The sequence below is a fragment of the Beta vulgaris genome, chromosome 5 (assembly GCF_026745355.1).
Source record: "Beta vulgaris subsp. vulgaris cultivar EL10 chromosome 5, EL10.2, whole genome shotgun sequence".
Classification (NCBI taxonomy): domain Eukaryota; kingdom Viridiplantae; phylum Streptophyta; class Magnoliopsida; order Caryophyllales; family Amaranthaceae; genus Beta; species Beta vulgaris.
In genome coordinates, this window is record NC_079206.1 from 18003445 (window position 1) to 18026420 (window position 22976).

A 22976-nucleotide genomic window follows, 5' to 3' on the forward strand; every position below is an offset into this window, starting at 1 on the left:
TGTTGCAACTTTTTCGATTATTGTAAGAACAGTAAAGAAACAGTTCTCTAGCAGCGGAAATAACAACAATGAATAAACAACACAAGGATCTAACCAGGTTCGACTTCAAATAAGTCTACGTCCTCCACTCACTCACTCTTTTATTAATCAACTCATAATAACAAAAGAATTACAGTCAATCACTTATGCACCTATGCACAAAATGATTCCCATGATTCCCCAACTTCCACCTATGGAAGTTCGACTCAACCACCAACTATGAAGGTTCAAATGAAATTGATCCCTGATCAACTACCCCAGCAACCTGAACTCACAGGATTCTCAAATACAACAAGTTTTCTCTCACGAGCAAAACAACCTAATATGCTTAGAATGAGAGTAGTTTAAGATCTATGTGGTATTAGGGTTTATGCTAGGTTTGAATACTTGAGAGAGAATACTTTTGCTGAGGGAATACTCCAAAATTATCGTGCAAAAGCTTAATGTTTGTATGTTAGCAAAACACCTTAAATAAGCCTTTGGTAAGTAAATATTACATGATATTATGTGAGTATACTTTCCTTGGAAGTATGAAAAATAATTCCAAGGAAAATATACTCAGTATACTATCATATAACACACTTACCATATTTAAGAAATCTTGCTCACATATCAAACCATGCATCTGTGTATTTGAAAATCAATTTTACTCGGAAAGAGAACTTTCCTAAAATACGAATGCATGAAGTAAATCTTAGAGGACTGGTTCAGATCTGTTCCCAGATTATTCCAATCAACCAAGTTTTACTTGTAGTTGTGTATGACAAGTATCCGATGTTTCTTGTCATCCACAACTACCTCATCTCTCTATTTTCAAACCTTTATAGTGCATTAAAACCTTTATACCACTTACATTGCATCTAAGACCTAAAAGCTACAACTTGATCTTGGTCTTCATGCAATTCTTCAAGACTTGGCTTCACTAGCTTCGTCTTTCTATCCAGTGAACTCGTACTTTGGCACCTACACATGTAAACAGAAACATGCATGCAATATAATAGTTCAATGTGGTTTGTCATCATTCAATACTCAAAATAGGGAACATAACAAATTCCCCCTTTTTGATGATGACAAACCCTGAAGTTCCCCCTGCAAATAATATCATTAGTTTTGGGAATTTTTTCAGACAAATTGAATTCTTAAGATAAGAACTCAAAGCACTGGTCTCGTATTGTTCCTGCAGATTAAGCATCATTTGCAAGTACACCAGTTCACAACTACTGACAGTAGTTTAAGAAAGAGTTTCTAAGTACCATAGGCAGATACTAATTAGACTCAGAGCTCTTAGACTTAAACATGCATCCGCAAGAAGAACATCAGTAGTGTTCAGACTTATTTCTAAGTCATTAGGGTGAAAAGAAGTAAAGTGCTTTGAATACACTCAAATCCAAACCACTTTTGGTATGTCACCACTAACAAGGCACTCAGCCTTGTTCTAGTTGCTGCAACACACACAAGTTATAGCACCAGATTTACTTCCCCCTAAGATTAGGTGGAAAAGATCACAGAACTTCACACCTGCTTCCCCCTTTTGGCATCATCAAAATAAATCAAGGGTACAACCAAAGGAACATAAAATAAGCAGTAGATAACTACTAATTCAAGCCAAATAGGCAGCTCAAACAGCATTCTAGGGATGCTGATGCTACCAAAGTTCCTGCAGAGTACCAAAAGCTACTTGTCCTAATTAAGAGTTATTATAGACCAGTAGTAGACCAAATTATAGAAGATCAATTGTTTTTGTAATTTGGGAAGGGGGGTAACCAGATAGAAAGTTTATGAAAAGAGGGGTTAGCAGCAAAAGATAGTAAGAAGAAAAGAAAATAAATCAATCAGCTTCAGAATCATTTTCAGTCCCATCATCTTCTTCCTCCTCAAGGTTCTCTGAAGCATCTTCTTCATGTTCTTCCTCCTCCTCTTCTTCTTGCTCTTCCTCCTCCACTTCTGCCTCCTCTTCTTCATCATCTTCATCACCAGCAGCATGAGATGACTCATCCTTTTCCTCAGAATCCTCTCTACCCTGAATACCAGCCTTGTCAAGGCGAACCTCAACTCTCTTGTAGGATTCCAGAAGAGCAGTGCAAAGCTGAGTAACACTATTCAGCATATTCTGCATCATCTGATTCTGGTCACTCAACAGCTTCACCAAGGCATAAATAGCCTGAACTGATTTCGTACTGGTCCCTTCACCAATAGCATCACCTTTTGCTGCACTTTTCATTTTCAGAACACCACCTGCATATGACATGCCCTTCTGACCTATAATCTGATTCGTAAGGTGAGACATGGTGCCATAGTCTCCCACCATACGAATTTTCCAATGAGTGAACACTAAGGTCAGCCATCCTCCATAGGGCAGTGCATGCTTCGCCTTTTCCACACAACAGATCATGTGACCCAAAATCATAGCAGGGAGATTGACTGGAATATGTTCCATGAGATAGTAAATAAGAACACTATCCATCAACCGAACACTCATGCACCCTTGTGCTCTGGGAAACATAATTTTTGAGGCTATGGTATGAAAGATCCTCATGATTGGCTCCCTTAGATGACCAATGGTGTACCCCTACTTAGGGTCAGGAGGACCAGTGAACAACCTGGTCTGGATCTGTTATGCTTTGAGGCCTTTAACTGTGGGCCAGTTCTCCCTTGAGTACTCATCCAGTCCCTTGTGTGGGACTTTGAGAATTTCAGCCAAACTTTTCTCAGATAAATTAATGGGAGTGCCCTTAACAAAAGCAAAGTAGGACCCATCGTCCTTAGTATGCAGGTGTTCATAAAATTCTTCAACCAAAGGCATAAACACATCAAGTTCTTTGGCAAATAACACAGACCATTTCTGAAAATCTAGGGCTTCCTTAACCTCATGCAAGAATTTCTGATTAACCCAACTCTTTGCAACAAAAAACCAACCAGTATAGACCTATCCCTCAAATCATACAAAGGCGCAGGAGTAATAGACTTACTTTTCTTGGGTTTAGAACCCTCAGCAGCAGTAGTAGTAGGCACCTTCCTCTTTTTGTCAGCAGGGAACCGGTCTGATGCTGGTTCATGCTCCATGATCTCCTTGCCTTTGGAAGATTCAGCACCCTTCCTAGCAACCGTCTTAATCCTAGGGCCCTTGCTAGCACCCGCCTTAACAGTCTCCGTTTTAGAAACTTTCCCCTCAACATGAGCATCTGCTTTCTTCTTTGATTTCTCCACTGGTTGGGGTGCAATTGTAGGGGTAGAAATTTTGGGCTTGGTGGTTTTAATTGATGGTTTAGTAGGAATGGGTTTGGGAACCGGTTTCTCAACCGACTGAAGTGCTTTGGATGACGGTTTCTGGGCAACAACCTTCTTTGCCTTTTCAACGATTACAGCCTCCTCCTTCTCAACTTCTTCTTCCTCCATCTCCTGATTCTCCGGTTCAGACACATCCACCGGCTCCGACTCCTTGTCAGATTCTGACTCCTCCATCTTTTCCGACACCTCTGGCTTAGACTCCTCAACCGATTTTGGTGAGAGAGCCTTTGATTTTGGTGTGATAGGCTTTTTGGGAGTGGTGATTTTTTGGAATTTTGGGAGGGGCGGTTTTGGTGTTTTTGGCGGTTGATTTTGAAGTATCCGCTTTTGTGGTGGTAGATTTTGTGGTGATTTTTGGTGTTGTTGTTTTGTAGTGGTGGATTTTGCAGTTGCTGGCTTCTTTGAAGACCTCCGTATCAGAGGAACTTCTTCCTCTTCTTCAACCTCCTCCTCTAAAACCGGATCAATCACTTCCTTTGCTTGCTTCGTTTCAATTTCAGGAGATTCTTCAACCTCCTTTTCGACCAACCTTGAACTCCTTCTTTTTGACATGATGAGACTGAATTTACTCTGTTGTGAGCACTTGAGAACAAGAAAAGAAAACTTGAACAATTTGTGTTTCAAGAATTCGAGAAAGAAGGGAGTAGAAGAAAGTACGCAACTAAAGAAAGCAAAATCAGGAAAATATGTGATCAAAGATAATGAGAGAGAAATAAGGAAAGTATGATCACATGCAAGAATATATATAAGATGGTAAGAAAGAAAAAAAAAACAAACGGATATATCCGTTCTTCGCAAACTGCAGTTGCCTTAATTACAACGGTCACTTCATTTATTTTCCTAATTTGAAATTTGAAAAAATAAACCAAGTATTCAGAGAATAACCGCCTCAAGAATCTGGTTCCCAAGTGGTCTGCAACTGGTCTGTGCCAACTTACCTTTTTAAGACTTATGCTTAAGTATCCAAGTACTAAGATGATCAGTTCAGCATCGCATAAGAACTTTGTAAGCCCTAAAAAGCACAAGAAAAATGTACAAAAACATATATACACAAATTGACATCATTTGACTGCCAAAGGGACAAGTCAAGACCTAAGAGCTCATTGTCTATATTTAATCATACCCAACAAGGTACGAAGTTGATGAACACTTCTCTGCTCAAAGGTTTTGTAAATATGTCAGCTAATTGATCTTCTGACCTGCAAAACTCCAACTCAACATTACCTTTTTCAACATTGTCCCTTAGAAAATGATGCCTATCTCAATATGCTTGGTTTTAGAATGCTGGACAGGTTTTTCGAAATATTGATTGCACTTGTGTTATCACATAAAATCGGAACACTTCCGAAACAGCCCCAAAATCCTTTAGTTGTGACTTTATCCACAAGAGTTGAGCACACACAAAGCAGCAGCAATGTACTCAGACTCAGCTGTGGATAATGCTACAGAATTTTGTTTCTTAGATCCCCATGAAATGAGACAAGAACCTAAGAAGTGGGCCATTCCAGAAGTACTTTTCCTGTCCAATAAAACCAGCAAAGTCAGCATCTGTATATCCAATGAGGCTCATGCTGCTGCCCTTTGGATACCACAAACACAAATCATCATTACCATTGAGATATCTAAGAATCCTTTCCTTAAGGTGAGATTCTTTAGGGTTGCTTTGAAATCTCGCACACAACCCTACTGAAAACACTATATCTGGCCTACTGGCTGTTAAGTAAAGCAATGAGCCAATCATACCTCTGTATAGCGTGCCCTCAACATCCTTTCCCTTCTCATCAAGGCTCAATTTTGTAGAAGTTGGAATAGGTGTTTCATAGGACTTGCTATCTTGCAGACCATACCTCTTCAGCAGCTCCTTGAGGTATTTCTGTTGATGGATCATGATTCCATCTTTGGTTTGCTTGCTTTGAAGACCAAGGAAGAATCCAATCTCTCCCATCATACTCATCTCAAATTCGCTCTTCATGAAATCTGCAAACTCTTTACACAAATCAGGATTAGTAGCTCCAAACAAAATATCATCAACATATATTTGGACCACTAACAGATCAGTTCCCTTTCTTTGAAGAATAGTTCTTGTCAACTGATCCTCTCTTATAACCATTTTCTAAAAGAAACTGGAAAGTCTCTCATACCAAGCTCTGGGAGCTTGTTTGAGACCATAGAGAGCTTTATCGAGTTTAAAAACATGATTTGGCAAATCACTATCCTCAAAGCCAGGGGGCTGCTTTACATAAATATCTTCTTTCAAATAGCCATGAAGAAAGGCTGTTTTAACGTCCATTTGAAAGAGTTTAAAATTCATTTGAGCACAATGCAATTAATATCCTGATAGCTTCAAGCCTGGCTACTGGAGCAAAGGTTTCATCATAATCAATTCCTTCCTGTTGATTAAACCCTTGAACCACTAGCCTAGCTTTGTTTCTGACTATAATTCCTGAATCGTCCAATTTGTTCCTGAACACCCATTTAGTTCCAATAACAGACATGTTCTCTGTCCTGGGTTCAAGATGCCATACTTGATTTCTCTCAAACTGATTGGGTTCATCTTGCATGGCTAGAACCCAATCTGGATCCGTTAAAGCAACCTTATAGTCAGTAGGTCAACACTTGATAAGAAGGAATAGAATGCACAAAAGTTTTGCAAGTAGAATTCCTTGTCTGCCCCCTTGTTAATGTCATTAATGATTAGATCAGTGGGGTGAGAGGACTTGTACTTAAAAGATTTGTTCATATCAATGTTTTCATTTGTGCCTTCTAATGTTGAACCTATTCCTTTACTGGTTCCCCCTGTCTCATTGTTGTTTTGAGCAGGTGAACCAGTTTCCATAGTGGTCTCATTTGCATCATCTTCATGTGGATGAGCATCTGAGTCACTATCTCCTTCCCTTACCTCTTGAGCTACCTGATTCTGTGCTGGACCAGACTCTTCCTCTATGAAAGTTGTGTGGTGAGCCTGGTTCAGCACCATCTTCATCCTTAGCCCCTGTAAAGTTCAGCATACTAATTTCGAACTCATCAACATCTTCAACCTGCACATGCTTGTTGAACATGTTAGTCTCATCAAACAAGACATGGATACTTTCTTCAACAAACAAGGTTCTTTTATTGAAAACTTTGTATGCCTTGCTGTGTGAAGAGTATCCAACGAAAACAACCTCATCACTCCTAGGGTCAAACTTGTCCAGACTTGATTTACCGTTGTTGTGTACAAAACATTTGCACCCAAAAATACGTAAATGTGTGATGTTTGGTTTTCTTCCCCTAAGGAGCTCATAAGGTGTTTTCTTCAGTAAAGGTCTCAACATTACTCTGTTCAAGATATGACACGCAATACTCACAGCCTCAGCCCAGAAATTTCGAGGAAGACCACTCTCTAGAAGCATTGTTCTTGCCATTTCTTCTAGAGTGCGATTTTTCCTTTCAACCACTCCATTTTGTTGTGGAGTTCTAGGAGCTGAAAAATTGTGAGATACACCATGATCATTACAGTAGGTTACGAAGCTGACATTGTCAAATTCTGAACCATGATCAGACCGGATAGAGACCAGTTGATGACTAATCTTGTTTTGGACTTGTTTTACCAAAATTTCAAATTCTTCAAAAGTTTCATTTTTAAACTTCAAAAAGATTATCCAAGTGAAACGAGAATAATCATCAACTAACACAAACACATAACTATGGCCATTTCGACTTTGCACGCGCATGGGCCCACACAAGTCCATGTGTACAAGTTCGAAAGGTCTAGTTGTGCTTACAAACTTCTTTGGCTGAAAAAAGGACTTGACATGTTTACATTTAGCACATTCATGCCAAATATGATCTGCAGCAAACTTGATGTTGGGTAAACATGTCACCAAGTCTTGAGATCTCAGTTTATTTAGTAAAGAAAAACTCACATGTCCAAGTCTCTTATGCCACAAACAATGATCATCCTTTATAACACTAAGACAAGTGGCACTAGTCTTTGGAATTTGACTTAAAAATGTTATGTAAACATTGTTATGTCGAAATCCCTTACAGACCAGTTCCCTTGTTTCAGTGTTGACTATATGACAAAGATTGGTTTCAAATTCAACATGGTTTCCTTTGTCACATAGTTGAGAAATGCTCAAGAGGTTATGTTTCAAACCTTCTACATAGTAAACATCATTAATCGCTTGAGAAAGTGTCTTACCAACTTTACCTATACCTTTAATCAAACCTTTGCTATTGTCTCCAAAGGTGACACTTCCTCCTTGATAGGCTATGAGTGAGAGAAATTGTCTTTTATCTCCTGACATGTATCTCGAGCAACCACTGTCCAAATACCACACTAGTACAAAAAACATCAAATGCTACTTATCAAATGCTTTGGTTGATTAATCAACCCGAGCATTTGTATCACAAATGCTCGTGTTGATTAGTCAACCGGAGCATTTTATACCAAATGCTCCGGTTGACTAATCAACACGAGCATTTGTGATACAAATGCTCGGGTTGATCAACGGAGCATTTGTGATAGGTAGGCGCGAGAGTTATTAATTTTGTTATCAAATATACCTGCTATTACTCAGCCGTCCCTAATTAATGCCCAAGTCTTCAATTCAGTTATCAATTCTCCCAACTCCGAAGTCGCATCTCCCTCCCAACTCCCAAGTCCTTCGCATCCTCAGCCGTCCTCCGCCGTCCCTCCCTCCCTCCCTCCGCCAGATTTCAATTGGAACTCGCTCGTACAATCCCTGGCCGCCGTTCGAAGTGCCGCAGTTCGAAGTCCCTGGCGGTTGCTGCTTCCACCACAGTTCAGGTTCAATCGAGTTCGAAGTCGTTGCTGCTTCCACCACAGTTTACCGGCCGCAGTTCAATCAGGTTTCTTTCTTTCTCTCTCCACCGGCCGCCGTTTGAATTTCACTTTTTTATTCTGCAGAAAACTCAAAAACAGAAAAAAAAATCTACTTGTTTACTATAATTAACCAAGAAAATGAGAGAAAAAAGACAATAATTGAGATAAAAACAGAATTTATGTTCTAATAATCTCAATGTAATTGCTGAAGCAAACAACATTTGGTATCACTTTGGCATTAATCAATCAATCGTAATAACCAAAAACCAATAGCTCAAAACAAATTAAAGATGAATTCTTTCTTTTTTTTTCTCTTGTCCTATATCCAAATTAGCCTAGTTATATATAAACACAACATAGAATCACAAGCACATAAAACTGGGTTACTCAAAATGCAACATCACAAATTTAAAGCCAAATTAGTAAACAAATAAAAATAAAGCAGGTGAAAAATTTACTGTACAAAGAACAGAAGGTAAAATGTAGCTAAATTTTGGTTAGGTGTGAAGAGAGTAAAGAGAGGAGAGAGAGATAAATGACCTGAGATTGTGGATGGAGGGGGGTTTTCCACCACATCCAATTTCAATTGATTTTTGTTTTCATGTAATGTCGGTGAATATGCTGATTGGGTCTCCTATCATCAACATCATCTTTCTTAACTTCATCCTCATAAATGCCTGAACATCATCATTGGATGTTGGATAAACTGATAATCGTGTACGTGAAAATGGGTGATCATTTACATGATGATCATTAATCCCAACTTCATTAAGCAAATGTTGAAACCTTGCTGATGATGACAATAATTGATCATAGGTAGTAATAATGGGTGGAATCAAACTATCCAAATTATTATGAGGGGTGAAATCATTAAGAATCATCTCATTAGGATGATCAAAGGTTTGGATAGCGGGAGTCGTTGGATTAAGATCATTAACATTAGAGATTTGGTGATCATGATTATGGCCTTGGCGGGATGTGAGGATCATATTAGTGCTAATAATGGAATTATTAAGTGAGGGAGAAAAGGTGGCGTTAGTCCTCGAATATCATGATCATAACTTAAGAAATTATTTGAGGAAGTGATGTAGGAAGATAATTAAGGTGGAGATAATTGGAGATAGTATTGAGGTGGTAGTCGACACCGCGTCACCATTGCAGGGAGATGTCATGAGTAGTATAAAGAAGATAAATCAAGCAAACTGTGTTGTCCGTGGTATGTAACTACTAAATGAGAATTATCATGAGTCATTACTAATATAACACTACAATGAGAATTATAGTTAACAGTGAGCTAATGTATTACACCTCGTCCGTCTCTAAGTTTTATTAAAGGAAGTTATTTGTGGAACTAAGAAAGGAAGTTATTTATAGGGGATGAATGACTACTTTTGTCTGCTAAAGTCGTTGCTAATATCAATCCTCTCCTTTTGGTTATAATGCTCAGGATGCCTACATATGGTACACCTTGTCTGTGTCTACTTGCTTCCGCGCGCTTTCTTCTTCTGGTCTCCCATAGGTTAGTTGTGCTCCCTCTTACTCTTATGTAAAATTAGTTAACATCTTTGTTAAATGATTTACTTGTATGTTAATTTTGAATCATTAAGAACTCTTTAAGAATCAAGGACTGGACTTTATTCAAAAGTTTGTTTTTTTTTATGCACAATTAAAGTATCATCATAATCATATGCCTAGATACCCATCCAAGACTTACTAATTAGGAGTAAGTCTTGGATAGTCCCCGTTTTGGGACTGTTCTTGGACGTTTGATCTCATTTAGGTGATAAATGTAGTTTTCTTTTTGTTTCTATGGAAAATCACGGCTACTCATTTCCCTAATTTGTTCTCTGGGTGCATATGTGATAAGTAATTACCTACATTGCGTACTTGGAGAACTGTAGGGAAATGCTGCCGGATTTTCCATAGAATCGAGAAGATGACTACATTTACTAGTGGGATTAGACGTCAAAGGATGGGTTAGGTTGGAGTGATAAGGACCTTTGAAAGACATGCATATATTCATGCTATAAATCTTCTTTTGAATTTGCATCTTCATATTGTTTAATGCTTAAATGATTGACAATGTGTTATTATATTGTTTAATTAGTCGTTAAAGGGTTTGAATGGCGAAAGATCGTTCGTGGATGTATGGTAACATTGATTCGTCGAAATTTGTGGATGGGGTACTGGAATTTTTTGATTCTGCCTTAAAACATCAAGCTAGGACGGGGGCTTTGGGATTTTATTGTCCTTGTGTTAAGTGTAGTAATGGTTCAAAGTCGATGGTATTGAGTTGCTTAGGGAGCATGTACTTCGTAATGGGTTTAGGCCTGAATACCATGTGTGGATTTGGCATGGTGAGGAGGGAGTGTATGAAGGGAATTCTTGTGCAAATCATGTCCATGAGCAAGAAGACGCGTCTGAGGAAATGGAGTATGATACTGAGGACAAGATTGATGATGATGACAATGATCATGTGGATGAGATGATGGATGGTGTTGAGGATGATTTAGGACAACATTCTCGTGTTTTTGAGTCTTTGACAGAGGCAGCACAAAAGCCACTTTATCCTGGTTGTAAAAAATTTACCAAACTTTTTGCGTGTTGACACTTTCAACATTAAGTCAAAGGGAAATTGGACCGATATTAGTTTCACTTCCCTGTTGGAAGTGTTAAGTGAGATGTTTCCCGATGGCAATGAACTTCCAAAGTCGACTTATTATGCTAGAAAGCTTATGTGTCCCTTTGGCTTAGAGTACAAGAAGATACATGCTTGTCCAAATGACTGCGTGTTATATAGGAATGAATATGACAATTTCGATGAGTGTCCACGGTGCGGGAAGTCACGTTACAAGCGAAAGGGGCTGGAGGTTCGAAAGGACCCCCAGCTAAGGTGTTGTGGTATCTTCCAATAATACCTAGATTCAAGCGGTTGTTTTCCATAAAAAAAGATGCAAAAAATCTAAGGTGGCATGCAGACGGAAGGAAGAAAGATAGTTTGTTGAAGCATCCAGCAGATTCTCCTGAGTGGAAGAGTATTAATAGATTGCATAAGGCATTTGGGAATGAAGATCGTAATTTGAGGCTTGGACTATGTACAGATGGGATGAATCCATTCGGAAGTATGAGCTCTTTGCATAGTACATGGCCTGTGCTTTTAGTTATATATAACTTGCCTCCTTGGTTGTGTATGAAACGCAAGTACATGATGTTGTCGCTACTAATCTCGGGTCCTAAACAGCCCGGAAATGACATAGATGTCTATCTTGCACCACTTATCGATGATCTCAAAAAGCTATGGGATGAAGGGGTTTCTGTGTTTGATGCTCATGCTAATGAGATGTTCACCTTGCGTGCAATGCTTTTCTGCACCATTAACGATTTCCCGGCGTACGGTAACTTATCTGGGTATAAGAATAAAGGTAAGAAAGCATGTCCGATATGTAATGGATGACATGGAATCACATTCATTCCTAATTGCAAACATGTCTACATGCCCCACCGAAAGTTCTTACGACCGACCACCCGTTTCGTAAGAAGAAGAAGGCATTTTATGGGTCTGTTGAAGAGGGTGTAGCTCGTAGACCATTGACTGGTAAAGAGGTTTATGAGCAACTAAAGGGTGTTGAAACGATCTTTGGTAAAACAATGAAAGAGGAGAAAGGATTATGGAAAAAGGAGTCTATCTTTTGGACACTCCCCTACTGGAAAGACCTAAAGGTTAGACATTGTCTCGACGTCATGCATATAGAAAAAATGTATGCGATGCTATTCTTGGAACGCTTATGAATATTCCCAATAAGACAAAGGATAACAAGGCCTCACGATTGTACTTGGAAGAAAAGGAGTTCGGCCAGAATTGTGGCCCCAGGACAAGAAAGGTAAGAAGAGGAAGAAATCTGAAAAAGAAACAAATATTGAGGAAGACAAGAAGGGAAAGAATCAGAAGAAAACAGAAATCTCGAGAAAGTTAAGGTTAAAAAGAACAAAAAAAGTCGACAATAGAAATTATTTGCCTCCAGCTTGTTATACGTTGTCCAAGGAAGAGAAGCGGATTTTTTGTGAGTCTTTGTATGGCATTAAGGTCCCGTCGGGGTACTCATCTAATATGAAAAGATTTGTATCTTTGAATGGCGAGTTAAAATTAGGGTTTATGAAATCTCATGATTGTCATGTTATGATGCAAGTTTTTTACCGATTGCTATTCGTGGGATACTACCAAAACATGTGAGGTATGCTATTACTGAACTATGCTCATTTTTCAACACGATATGTAGCAAAGTGCTTGATCCGACAAGACTTGATGCTCTTCAAGCTGATGTGGTAGAGACTCTTTGTAAGTTTGAAATGTATTTCCCACCTGCATTCTTTGACATAATGGTTCATCTTATCGTCCATCTAGTTCGTGAAATAAAGCTTTGTGGTCCAGTGTTTTTGAGGTGGTGTTATCCTTTTGAAAGACGAATGGGTACTTTACAAGATAAAGTGAGAAATCCTGCACAACCTGAAGCTAGTATCATTCAAGGCACCGTGGGCGATGAAGTTGGTAATTTTGTAGCCGAGTATTTGGCTAGTGCTGAACCTATCGGACTTCCTACATCTCGACATGATGGAAGACTTGGAGGCCACGGTACGATTGGCTCAAAATTAGTCACACCTCCAAGGGATAGGCGCCTACAAGCACACTTATATGTGTTGCATCACGTTGCAGCAGTGCATCCGTATTTGGCTGAGCATATGGAGGTGCTACGGGCTGAAAATCCTTCCAAAGGGGATAGGGCATTGATGCAGTTGCATAATAAGACGTTTATTGATTGGTTTCATGATCGAGTAATATGTCAACAACAAGATGATGTATCTGAAACTATTAAGTGGTTAGCATTTGGTCCTCGTGAAGCTGTCAACAAATACGAGGGGTATGATATCAACGGATTTACATTTTGGAGTGAAGGTCAAGATGAAAAGTCATCATCACTAAAAATAGTGGTGTTTCTGTTTTGGCGTCATCTACATTTTATGCGAGCGCTAAGGATCGGAATCCAGTGGATGCCAAATTGTTATACTATGGGCGAATTCAAGAAATATGGGAGCTTAACTACTCTAGTTTTAAGGTTGGTCTGTTCTGTTGCAAATGGATAGGTAATAATCGGCGTTTTGTAAAAAAGGATGACCCTTGTGGATTCACTCTTGTAGACTTGGGTCATTTGCGTGAAAGGTGAGCCATTTATACTTGCAACACATGCTAAGCAAGTATTCTATGTAAGAGACCCTGCTGATCATAAGTGGTGTATTGTTGTACCGAGAAAAAGAAGTATCCTTGGCATTGGCGATGTTGATGATGAGGAAGAATATGATGCTTTTGAGGATAGCCCGCCTTTCATCAATCCCAAAATCGATGTAACATGCGATGCAGATGTCGACACAAATTATATGCGTGTAGATCACACGGAAGGGATACTTGTCGACTTCTGAGAATGATATATTCACGAGGTATTATATGTACAAGTTTATGAATGTCTTTTATTATTTGGGAGATATGAAACATATTTTTGTGGTTCCTATTCTCATATTATATGTTTTCTATCTTTGAATATCGTTACTTTGCAGTATTCATATGATACTTTATATAATGAGTTTGTTTGAGTTTTTGACGTTGACACCTTTGATCTTTTAAAGAACCTCTTATGTTTCCTAGTAAAGCATATGTACATCATATATAAACAAGTGATAACAAGCTATCAATTGACTGCAGGTCATGTGTAGCTGCTTGCTTTTTTTGTTTGATGCCCTACTACATTTGGTCTTCTAGCTGTCACAAATCCAATTAGCTTACAGTCACTCTAGCGCTCTAGCATCCAGTTCGCAGGTAACACATTATTAATCATTGAAACTGCTTTTTTATTATTATTGTTGATTTATAGTGAGAAAGCTGCTGCTACTATGTTGAGTCAGATTGTTAATGTTGTTCATGTTTGTCACTTTTATGGGTGTTATGCATAGGGATTTGAAGCCTGAGAATTTTTTACTTGCTAATAAGGATGAGAATGCCGCTTTGAAAGCTACTGATTTTGGACTCTCTGTCTTCATTGAAGAAGGTATACATATTACTATCACTTTAAGTGTGATTCGATTTCTTATGACGATTCATGTTGGTCGACCTCGAATTATGTTGTTGTTGTTGTGGTTATTATGATTGTTGTTGTTGACTTGTTGTTGCTGTTGCATAATCAGTTCTTGGTTTGTTTTAGTTGGAGAGATATTGCTTGGATGTTTATTTGAGCAATGAGCATAGATCATGTGATGTTGAGCATAATTGGTTTTGATATTCCTGATCCATTGACTTCAAGTTAGCAATGTTCTTCATATTTTTGTGTGGATCCAATAAATAGTACCTGCTATTCTGTTGTAAGGAGTCTTTGTTTTTTGCTTACCTTTCAATGCCACCAAAAGTACCTGTTACTTTTACTTTAAAAGTTTATCTACTTATAATTTCTGTCATTTATAGTCTAGACTCTAGACGGTGGAATGTCACGTGACTTTGTATAATAAAGGAAATGAACACATTCAATGAGCACAATTTGAGCTATTTCAACTTGTATGCTTCAATATTGCAAATATGGACGTGCTTAATCTAAGCCGATTTACGTAGCTAACCCATGCAGTTTACTCTTCATGGAATGTAGCTTTCTGATGGATTTATGACTTTGGATAATTGTTGAAAACGTCAAGCAATTAGTTTTTGACTTTGCCTAATACTACTTTTCTCATTATTGAACTAACTAAACTGTTATCCCCACAATATTACTGTATATCATAAAAGCAACAAATCAACAATACATCCTGGATCATCAGAGGCATTATGATCTCGAAAGCGAACTAGTGAAGCACGAACGTTTTGAAGGAAGAGAATATAATCTTGAGGATAAATAATTCATAATAATAGGAGTAATAATATAGTAATAGTACATATCTCAACTTAGGATGCATCTATTTCATGACCGTTAAAAAAGAATAACAAGTGTGATTATGTGAATAGATCAAATTGGGCAAAAAGAAGTATTTGACATTTGAACAGAAACGGAAAGAAATGAGTAATATTGGGAAAGATATAAGGAGAATTTGATCTATTCTCAGGTTTATTACAACTGGAGATGCTGCTTGCATCATTCTCATCTGGTTGTTTCATGTTGTTTTTGTTGAAGTTGGTTTGTTGGGAGAAGAAAAAGGACTTAAAGTTTAGTAAACTTCTTCTAAGCTATGTTGCTTGGGACTTGCGGTATGATTCCTAAAGGCTCAGCAACAGCTCACTCACGCCACTCCCTACACTCACTCACTGATTCCCCCTCCCTCAAACACCCTCAAACACCCTCACTCACCCACTGCCCTACACAGTAATCCCCTCACTGCCCACTGCCACTCCCTGCACTCACTGCCTCCCCTCCCTCAAACACCCTCACTCACCCACCTGCACTCCTTCCTACTGCCCACTGCCATCCCTGCACTCACTGATCCCCCTCCCTCAAACACCCTCAAACACCCACTGCCCTGCACAGTAATCCCCTCACTGCCCCACTGCCCCTCCCTGCACTCACTGCCTCCCTCTCCCTCAAAGACCCTCACTCACCCAACTGCACTCACTGCATTTCCTCCCACTGCCTGCACTCACTACCTCCCCCTCCCTCACACACCCACCTACTTGTATTTTTAATAGTCTATTGTTGTATGTAGTATACTAGAACCATAACTCTCTATCCTTTTTTAAAAAAACTGAATGTCTATGACCTCTTTGTGCAGAAGCTAATCTCACATTAGACATTCAAGATGACAGATTATGAGAAATGTAGAGAAAAGAGGATAGCGGAAAATAAATTGAAAATGCAAGAAATGGGGATTTGTTCTGCCGCATATGAAACTCAATCAAAAAAGGGCACAACACGCAAATATAGGAGTAAGGAGGATGATATTGAGAATGATGAAATGGAGCGTGATAATGATGCTGAGTATGATCCAGAGATGGAGGATAAAGGTGAGATGGAAGAGGATAAAGGTGAGATGGAAGAGGATAAAGGTGAGGAGGAGACCGATGCTACAACCCGTACCGCAAGTGAAATTGTGAGTCACAATCCAAAAAAGAAAAGAGGGCGAGGTCCCAAAAAGGACTTAAAAACAAGGAACCCATGCACCTTGAATACGATAAATTTGGTCAACCATGTGGTAAGTGGCGTCATATGTATGGGCAACAAGTTGGCCTTTGCATGCGCAAACTTTCCATTTTAACAACATGGAAAGAGGTGACGGAGGGTATGAAGAAGGCATTGTGGGAAGATACAGTGGTAAGTTTATAAGAGTTCACAATTATTTGGCTGCATTTTATAACATACTTTTTGTGCAACTTTTTTGTTTTTCTTTTTGTAGAATTTATTTCATATTGAACCTGATGAAGCCAAGAAGGAAGTATTTTTATCAGCTGTTGCAGAGAGATTTAGAGACTTCAAGACAAAGCTAGTGAGTGGATGGATCACTTTAAGAAGAAAAAGAACCAAGTCTAAGAAGTTGACAGAAGGAAAGGAAAAGGAGAATGAGGAAGGAGAGGAAAAGGAATAGGAGAATGAGGAAGGAGAGGAAAAGGAAAATGAGGAGGGAGGGGAAAATGAAAAGGCATTGGAAAAGAAGCAAGGACCGGTGGAGTTGCCTTATGAGATATGGGATCACATCACAAAAGAGGATTGGGAAGCATTTGTTGCCCAAAAAACTACTCCGAAAGCAGTTGTAAGTTTTTATCTCATATTTCCTCTAAACAGCTGCATACCTTCCTCCTAGTTTATGATGTTATTGCTGCTACTCAAAACCATTAAAATAAATCACAATTAATATTTGGCAGATCTCTATTTATTTATATGTTATATGCAACTTTTTGGTTGTGTGGTGGGTGGCTCCAGTATAAGATGATCCTGTTTGTACTTGCATGAGACCAACTGTCACCTGCCCAGAAAGATCAGTTTGAATGAAAATCAAAAGGGCAATGCTGAATCTTATGAGAAGACTAACATAATTCCTTAGTTTATCTTAACCTTCAGAGAACAACAAGAAAGCAGTAGTGCAAGCCAGTAGTAATTCAAGTGGCAAGGAGATGAGAAAATTATTGTTACCTAGTGCTAAAGTTAGTTGACAAGAACCTTCTGTATACTTGGTTGCCGCTTGATTGAATATGACCACCTGAAAGATACATGGAATTTTTTTTTTTGATAAAATCCTCTTTCTCTCCAAAGCAGAGAACGATGGTGAACTTGGTTAGATCATGACTGAAGCTCTTATGCACATCATGGGTGGGTTCTATTCAATTGATTTCGACTTATCTGAAGTTACGTCAACTTATTTGTTATTGGTATAACTTTATGAAACCTACATTAACTTATTTAATAAGTAAAAACATGTTGAACAAAACACTATAAACATAGTTCAATTATTTGTATCTAATACCTCTGTCATTTTTTGTTAATCCCATTTGGAATATGCTGTCTCCGGTGTATACTTCCGAAAACAGATTATGAAAGATATAATAGAACCTTGCATGACTATATATCTTTTTTGAAATATATAAATTACTCAATAAGGTCAAATGAGACTAATAAAGAAGCACGAGGTGGTTGGAATAAATCCAAACTTTATTTCCAGTCCCTTCATGTACCCAATTGAAACTGTCAATCAAGAAAAACTATAGGACCTAGTCATACACTTCCGAGTTCTGAACAATAAATTAAGGTTCCTGAGATGAATCTGTGTCTACATCTGTCAGTTTGTGAGACTAACATCAAGTAGACTCTCATCTGTTTGTTCAGCCCAAGTGCACCTTACAACAGGGAAGAGTTTAAGAGTGAGACTTTCACTTACAGCCAGATTGAACTTATGTGCAAGCTTCATCAATTTCAGTGCCATCTCACCAAGAATCCGAGTCCTGAGGGCCATGTCCTCAAAATCTTGACGGAAATAAAATGTTAGACTATCAATTACAACCACTTTGACTTGAAAGAACACACAGCTAATAAGTCAGACTCATTCATAACATATGAACAGAATACTGTTGCAGCTATTTGCATAATTAAAATTTCAAACTAGGCAGACTACAGAAACAAAACTGCTACTGAACATTTTACAAGATTTTTCATAGAATATAGTGTTCGCCTGAATTCCTGAAACAAAACTACCCTTCCACCCCCCTGCCAGCCTCCTTTTACCCCCTACCACCCCCCTTCCACCCCCCTGCCACCCTCCTTTTACCCCCTGCCACCCCAACTAGTCAATTTTTTTATATTAATATGCCTTTATTGACTATAGTTACCTTTAATTTATATATTTTATATTGATTCTACAGGAAAAGCGCGCTAAAGCTTATATAAGTTCAGGGAAGAAGAAGTTTTATCATCATATGGGTCCTAAAACTTATGAGCAGAGTAGAAAGGAGTGGATTGAAGTAGATGGTTTTTACCCAAGCATTAGCTCATCGTCGGGGGGAACTTCTAGCTCTACAATTAAGACAAAGAAGATTGATCGAGTTGCCGATTGGTATTGTTCACTTCATAGTCGAGATGCAAGTGGGAGAAGAACCATTTCTGATCCGGGAACGAATAAGATAGCCGATGTTGTGGTTAGTATTTAGTGTCACTTCATTTGAGTTTAGTTTTTCAGTTTCCAACTAACCGTTTTCTTATGTGTTCCTTCTTTCACTAGCTTGGATGGAAGCACAAAGAGGTTACAGGCGAGTTCGTTCCCAAAGCGAACAAGGATGCCTTGTATATGGTACTAGGTAAGGATCATGATGGACGCGTGAAAGGGAAAGGAGGGGTACGACTAGGCTTGAAAAAAGTTTACGGTGAAGAGTACTCCGCAACAAGATCAAGCTCAATTTCTAATGCATCACAAGATATGGAGCGCAAAATGAAATCTGCAATAGAGGAGCTTGAGAAGAAGATGAAGAATCAATTCAGTGCCATCTTGGAACACATGGGATTACCTAGCTTTGACGAGCTCAATATCACTCCTAGGGACAAATTAAGCCAGCAAGATCCTCAGACACTTAAAGAGACACTCAGAGAAGTACCTGATTCGATACCCAATCCTCCACTACTTGATCCCCCGATACCTGATTTAGAGGTAAAAAAATAATTACTTTTTCAGTTTCTTTTCTAACAAAATATATTATATCATGTTGTTAAAGTTTGATATAGCCAATTATGTTTTAAATAGGAGGAGACACATTGTGATCTTTTACTTCCCAAATCAAAAGATGGGGAGTTGGTTGTGGTAGCTTATGATCGGGCACAACCATCGAGAGTGGGCCAAACATCGCATTTGCTGTCGGTAGCAAATTTTTATTTTAATGTGTCTGTAGACACCATTATATGTGGATTTGAAAATTTCTCACTGCCGGTCCCTAGGGCGGAATGGAGCCTCTTTGTTCTTAATGACGCAGAGGGTAGTTTTGTGTTATGGCCTCGTGCTTGGGTGCGATTTACAGATGAGGTAAAATATATGTGACTAAGCATGATGATAGTGATATAAAAGTTTTGCCCAACTCAAAAATATATGCACATTATGAAGTTGATTTGTAATTTTTTCCTTTATCTGTTCAATTTGTTGTTTATAATCACCATACGCTTTATAGATATTTTATTTCCTCTCCTTTTCATAAAACTGGCATGAAAACATACCAAATGATCTTTTCAACTATGTTTTTTTGTGTCTTTTTGTTTCTAAATAGGCTTTGAAGACAAAAAAGGCAAAAAATGTGAGAAATTTGGATGTGAATAAAGAGGTTTCGCAAGGAAACCGTTCAAAATCGAATGAGGTGGACTCAAAAGCTAACAGTAACAAGGTGAAATCACAACCTATTCTTGCAATTGAAGGAAAGATTTCATCCAAGGGCTCATCTCCTGATGCAACACCAAAAGGAACGCCACTTGTGTGTGATGAGCAAGTGATCCGATCTCTTAGCAAGTCATGTCTTTGGCTACATGCTCGGGTTAGCAACTTGCCCGATTCTTCCCCAACAAAGGTTGATTTGGAGAAGTCTCAATTCCATTACCTAGGTGAAGATTCGGCTACTTGGGTATATAAAGTGGATATTCGGGAATTCCTCTGTGGAGCGATGTTAAATATATCCATATTACAAGTCTTCATGAGGTTATATATAATTAAAGTAACTACTTCAATATTTTGTTAGTTGTTGACGGTTTTCATTCTAACTTTACTTGATTATTCTTTTAGTGCACTTTACGAAGATTTACTTGGATGTGATTCTGTTTCGAAAGTTGGGTGGTTATGTCCACAAGAGATTCGTGATGCCAATTGCTTGCACAACCATGCAGAAGCAAATGAGTACATTGAACGGAGTATTAGACAATGTGTTCGATCGGGAGATAAGTATATTATCGCTCCATACATTGAAGAGTATGTTTTAGTACCTAATTGATAATGTCTTTTCATAATGCTATTTTGGATAAATATTATTGGTACAAATATGTTATATATATATATATATATATATATATATATATATATATATATGATAGTTGAATTTAAATTTTTTTTTTTTTTTTGAGGGGGTGAATTTAAATTTTTATTATTAGTCTTCATTGGATGCTTTTGGTGATATCTCCTTCAAATCATACAATATACCATTTTGATTCTGTGCGTCAAGAACCACCCCGAGGCTTACTAGTCAAAAGCATATTGAATAGGTATTGTTATATTTTCATTTTCTTTTAAGTCTTCAATAACATGCATGACATTGTTGTCACTATTATAAAATGTGGTGTTGTAGTGTGATGAAGAAACTGCGTGGTTCTGGTCCCAGAAGAGCCACACTTCCTCAATGGAAATCAGTGAAGGTTAGTAAATGATTTTAGTTGTCATCTATCTTTAAGTTATTAGTCTCCCTAGATTTATTGATCAGATTTTGAGAATTATTTTTTGATTATGTTTTTGAATTTAGTGTGCACAACAACATGACGGGGTTGCTTGCGGCTATTATGTGATGAGGTTTATGTACGATATAATTTCTTCTTGCACGAAATTTAATGATCTAGAGAAGGTTTGTAACATTTCATCCCCCTTACAAACTATGACTTGAAATCATTGTAGTAATCCTAAAACATGTTAGAGTAGATTATAAGCAAAAATTACATGCTATGGTATATAAATGGATAAATTGGATCTAAAATGATCTAAAACGAACTTGATATGACCTTTACTTGCACAAAATTGATTAGAACGATCAACTTTTACTTTTGATCATCCTAGTAATCCTAAAACAACATATTAGAGTAGATTCTAAATTAAAATTACATGATGTGGTATGAAATGGATGCATTGGACCCGAACGGGCTAAATTGACCTTCTAAAGGGATTTACTTACTCAAAATTGACTTGAACGATCAACTTTGACTTGTAATTATCCTAATAATCCCAAAACAACTTATTAGAATAGATTGTAAGCTAAAAATACATGATATGGAATGAAAAAGGATATAATTAATGGCAAAACGACCTAATAACGGATAAATTTTGACATATATATTATTGTCTTTGTTCTTATTAGATTTACAACACGTCAAAGGAGGAGTCATTCACTATTGAGGAAATCAATGAAGTTCGAGACAAGTTTGCTTCCTTCCTTACCGATAGTTGTCTTTGATTTTGATATGTATGTAGTTACTTATGATGTAAACACATGCATACTTTGAATTTAGAGTAGTATTTTGTAATTCAATTCTACACTTCATTATAATATAATTTTAATTTGAAAGTTAATTTGTTGGATTATTGAATTTCTGTATGCAATTTGTTGGATATACTTTGGATGAATATTGTATAGCAATGAGGAGGGCACGAGGTGGAGAATTGTAACAGAGTCTGCGTGCGCAATATATTTGTAACAGCTCTAGAAATCATATTTGAAAACGGTGCTAATTTTATAAATAATAAAAAAAAAGAACAAATGCTCCGGTTGTTAGCAAAAAACGGAGCACTTGATGGGACAAATGCTCCAGTTATTAGCTAAAAACCGGAGCATTTGACAAATTTTGAAGGCAAAAACTGTACAAATGCTCCGGTTTTCAAGACAACAGGAGCATTTGTCCCATCAAATGCTCCCGTTGAAAACCGGAGCATTTGTTATTGTCCAATTGCTCGTATGACGTCAGCTACGCGTAAAAAACGGAGCATTTGAAGGGTTTTTAACCGGAGCATTTGATGTTTTTTGTACTAGTGCCAGTATGGTCTTGCTCTCACTCTAACCTGCACAAACAAATCAAGGTTTAGTTTTAGGAACCCAGATTTTCTTGGGTTCCTTGTCTTTGGAAACTGGTTTGACTCTGTCCTTTCTAACCTAGATTTGTTTTACATTGGTCTTCTTAGTTTTATCATGTTTCCCATTGTTAGACCAATTATGTGTGTGACCCTTCTGATAAAGGACATTGTGAATATGAGACTGATTTCTTTTATCATATTTTTGCTTAGTCCAACAAGTATTAATAACATGAGCATTCTTACCACAGTAGGTACATACGTGCATGTCCTTTGCAAACACGTACTTACCTCTCTTGAATTCGGAAATCCAAGTCTCATCTCTTCCCAACTTTGGTGGCTGTTGGGAACTGGTTCCAGAATATCCTAATCCAAACCTCTGAGGATTACCAGGTTGTGAAGTCAGAATATTTAAAGTACTCTGAGCATCGAGCAACCTATTCATCTGTCTCAAGCAGTCACTTAAATCATGTTCTTTGGTTTCAAGTTTCTTATGTTGAGCTTCATTAAATTCTGT

General features: G+C 38.0%; 3 protein-coding genes across 3 annotated transcripts; 2 read left to right on the plus strand and 1 right to left on the minus strand.

Moving 5' to 3' along the window:
- Nucleotides 1-1867: 1867 nt before the first annotated feature.
- Nucleotides 1868-3501, minus strand: LOC130591358 (uncharacterized). The gene is made up of 3 exons (XM_057394645.1): nucleotides 3052-3501; nucleotides 2956-2965; nucleotides 1868-2274 (listed from the first exon to the last, which is right to left on the minus strand). The coding sequence occupies exons 1-3, from the start codon at nucleotides 3499-3501 to the stop codon at nucleotides 1868-1870; spliced, it is 867 nt and encodes a 288-aa protein (XP_057250628.1).
- Nucleotides 3502-10583: 7082 nt separating this feature from the next.
- Nucleotides 10584-13627, plus strand: LOC130591359 (uncharacterized). Its single transcript, XM_057394646.1, has 6 exons — nucleotides 10584-10728; nucleotides 11107-11306; nucleotides 11397-11577; nucleotides 11664-11913; nucleotides 12433-13270; nucleotides 13349-13627. The coding sequence occupies exons 1-6, from the start codon at nucleotides 10584-10586 to the stop codon at nucleotides 13625-13627; spliced, it is 1893 nt and encodes a 630-aa protein (XP_057250629.1).
- A 2687-nt stretch (nucleotides 13628-16314) lies between these two features.
- Nucleotides 16315-16774, plus strand: LOC125497335 (uncharacterized). The gene is made up of 2 exons (XM_048643901.2): nucleotides 16315-16488; nucleotides 16571-16774. The coding sequence occupies exons 1-2, from the start codon at nucleotides 16333-16335 to the stop codon at nucleotides 16757-16759; spliced, it is 345 nt and encodes a 114-aa protein (XP_048499858.1). The 5' UTR covers nucleotides 16315-16332; the 3' UTR covers nucleotides 16760-16774.
- Nucleotides 16775-22976: the final 6202 nt, after the last annotated feature.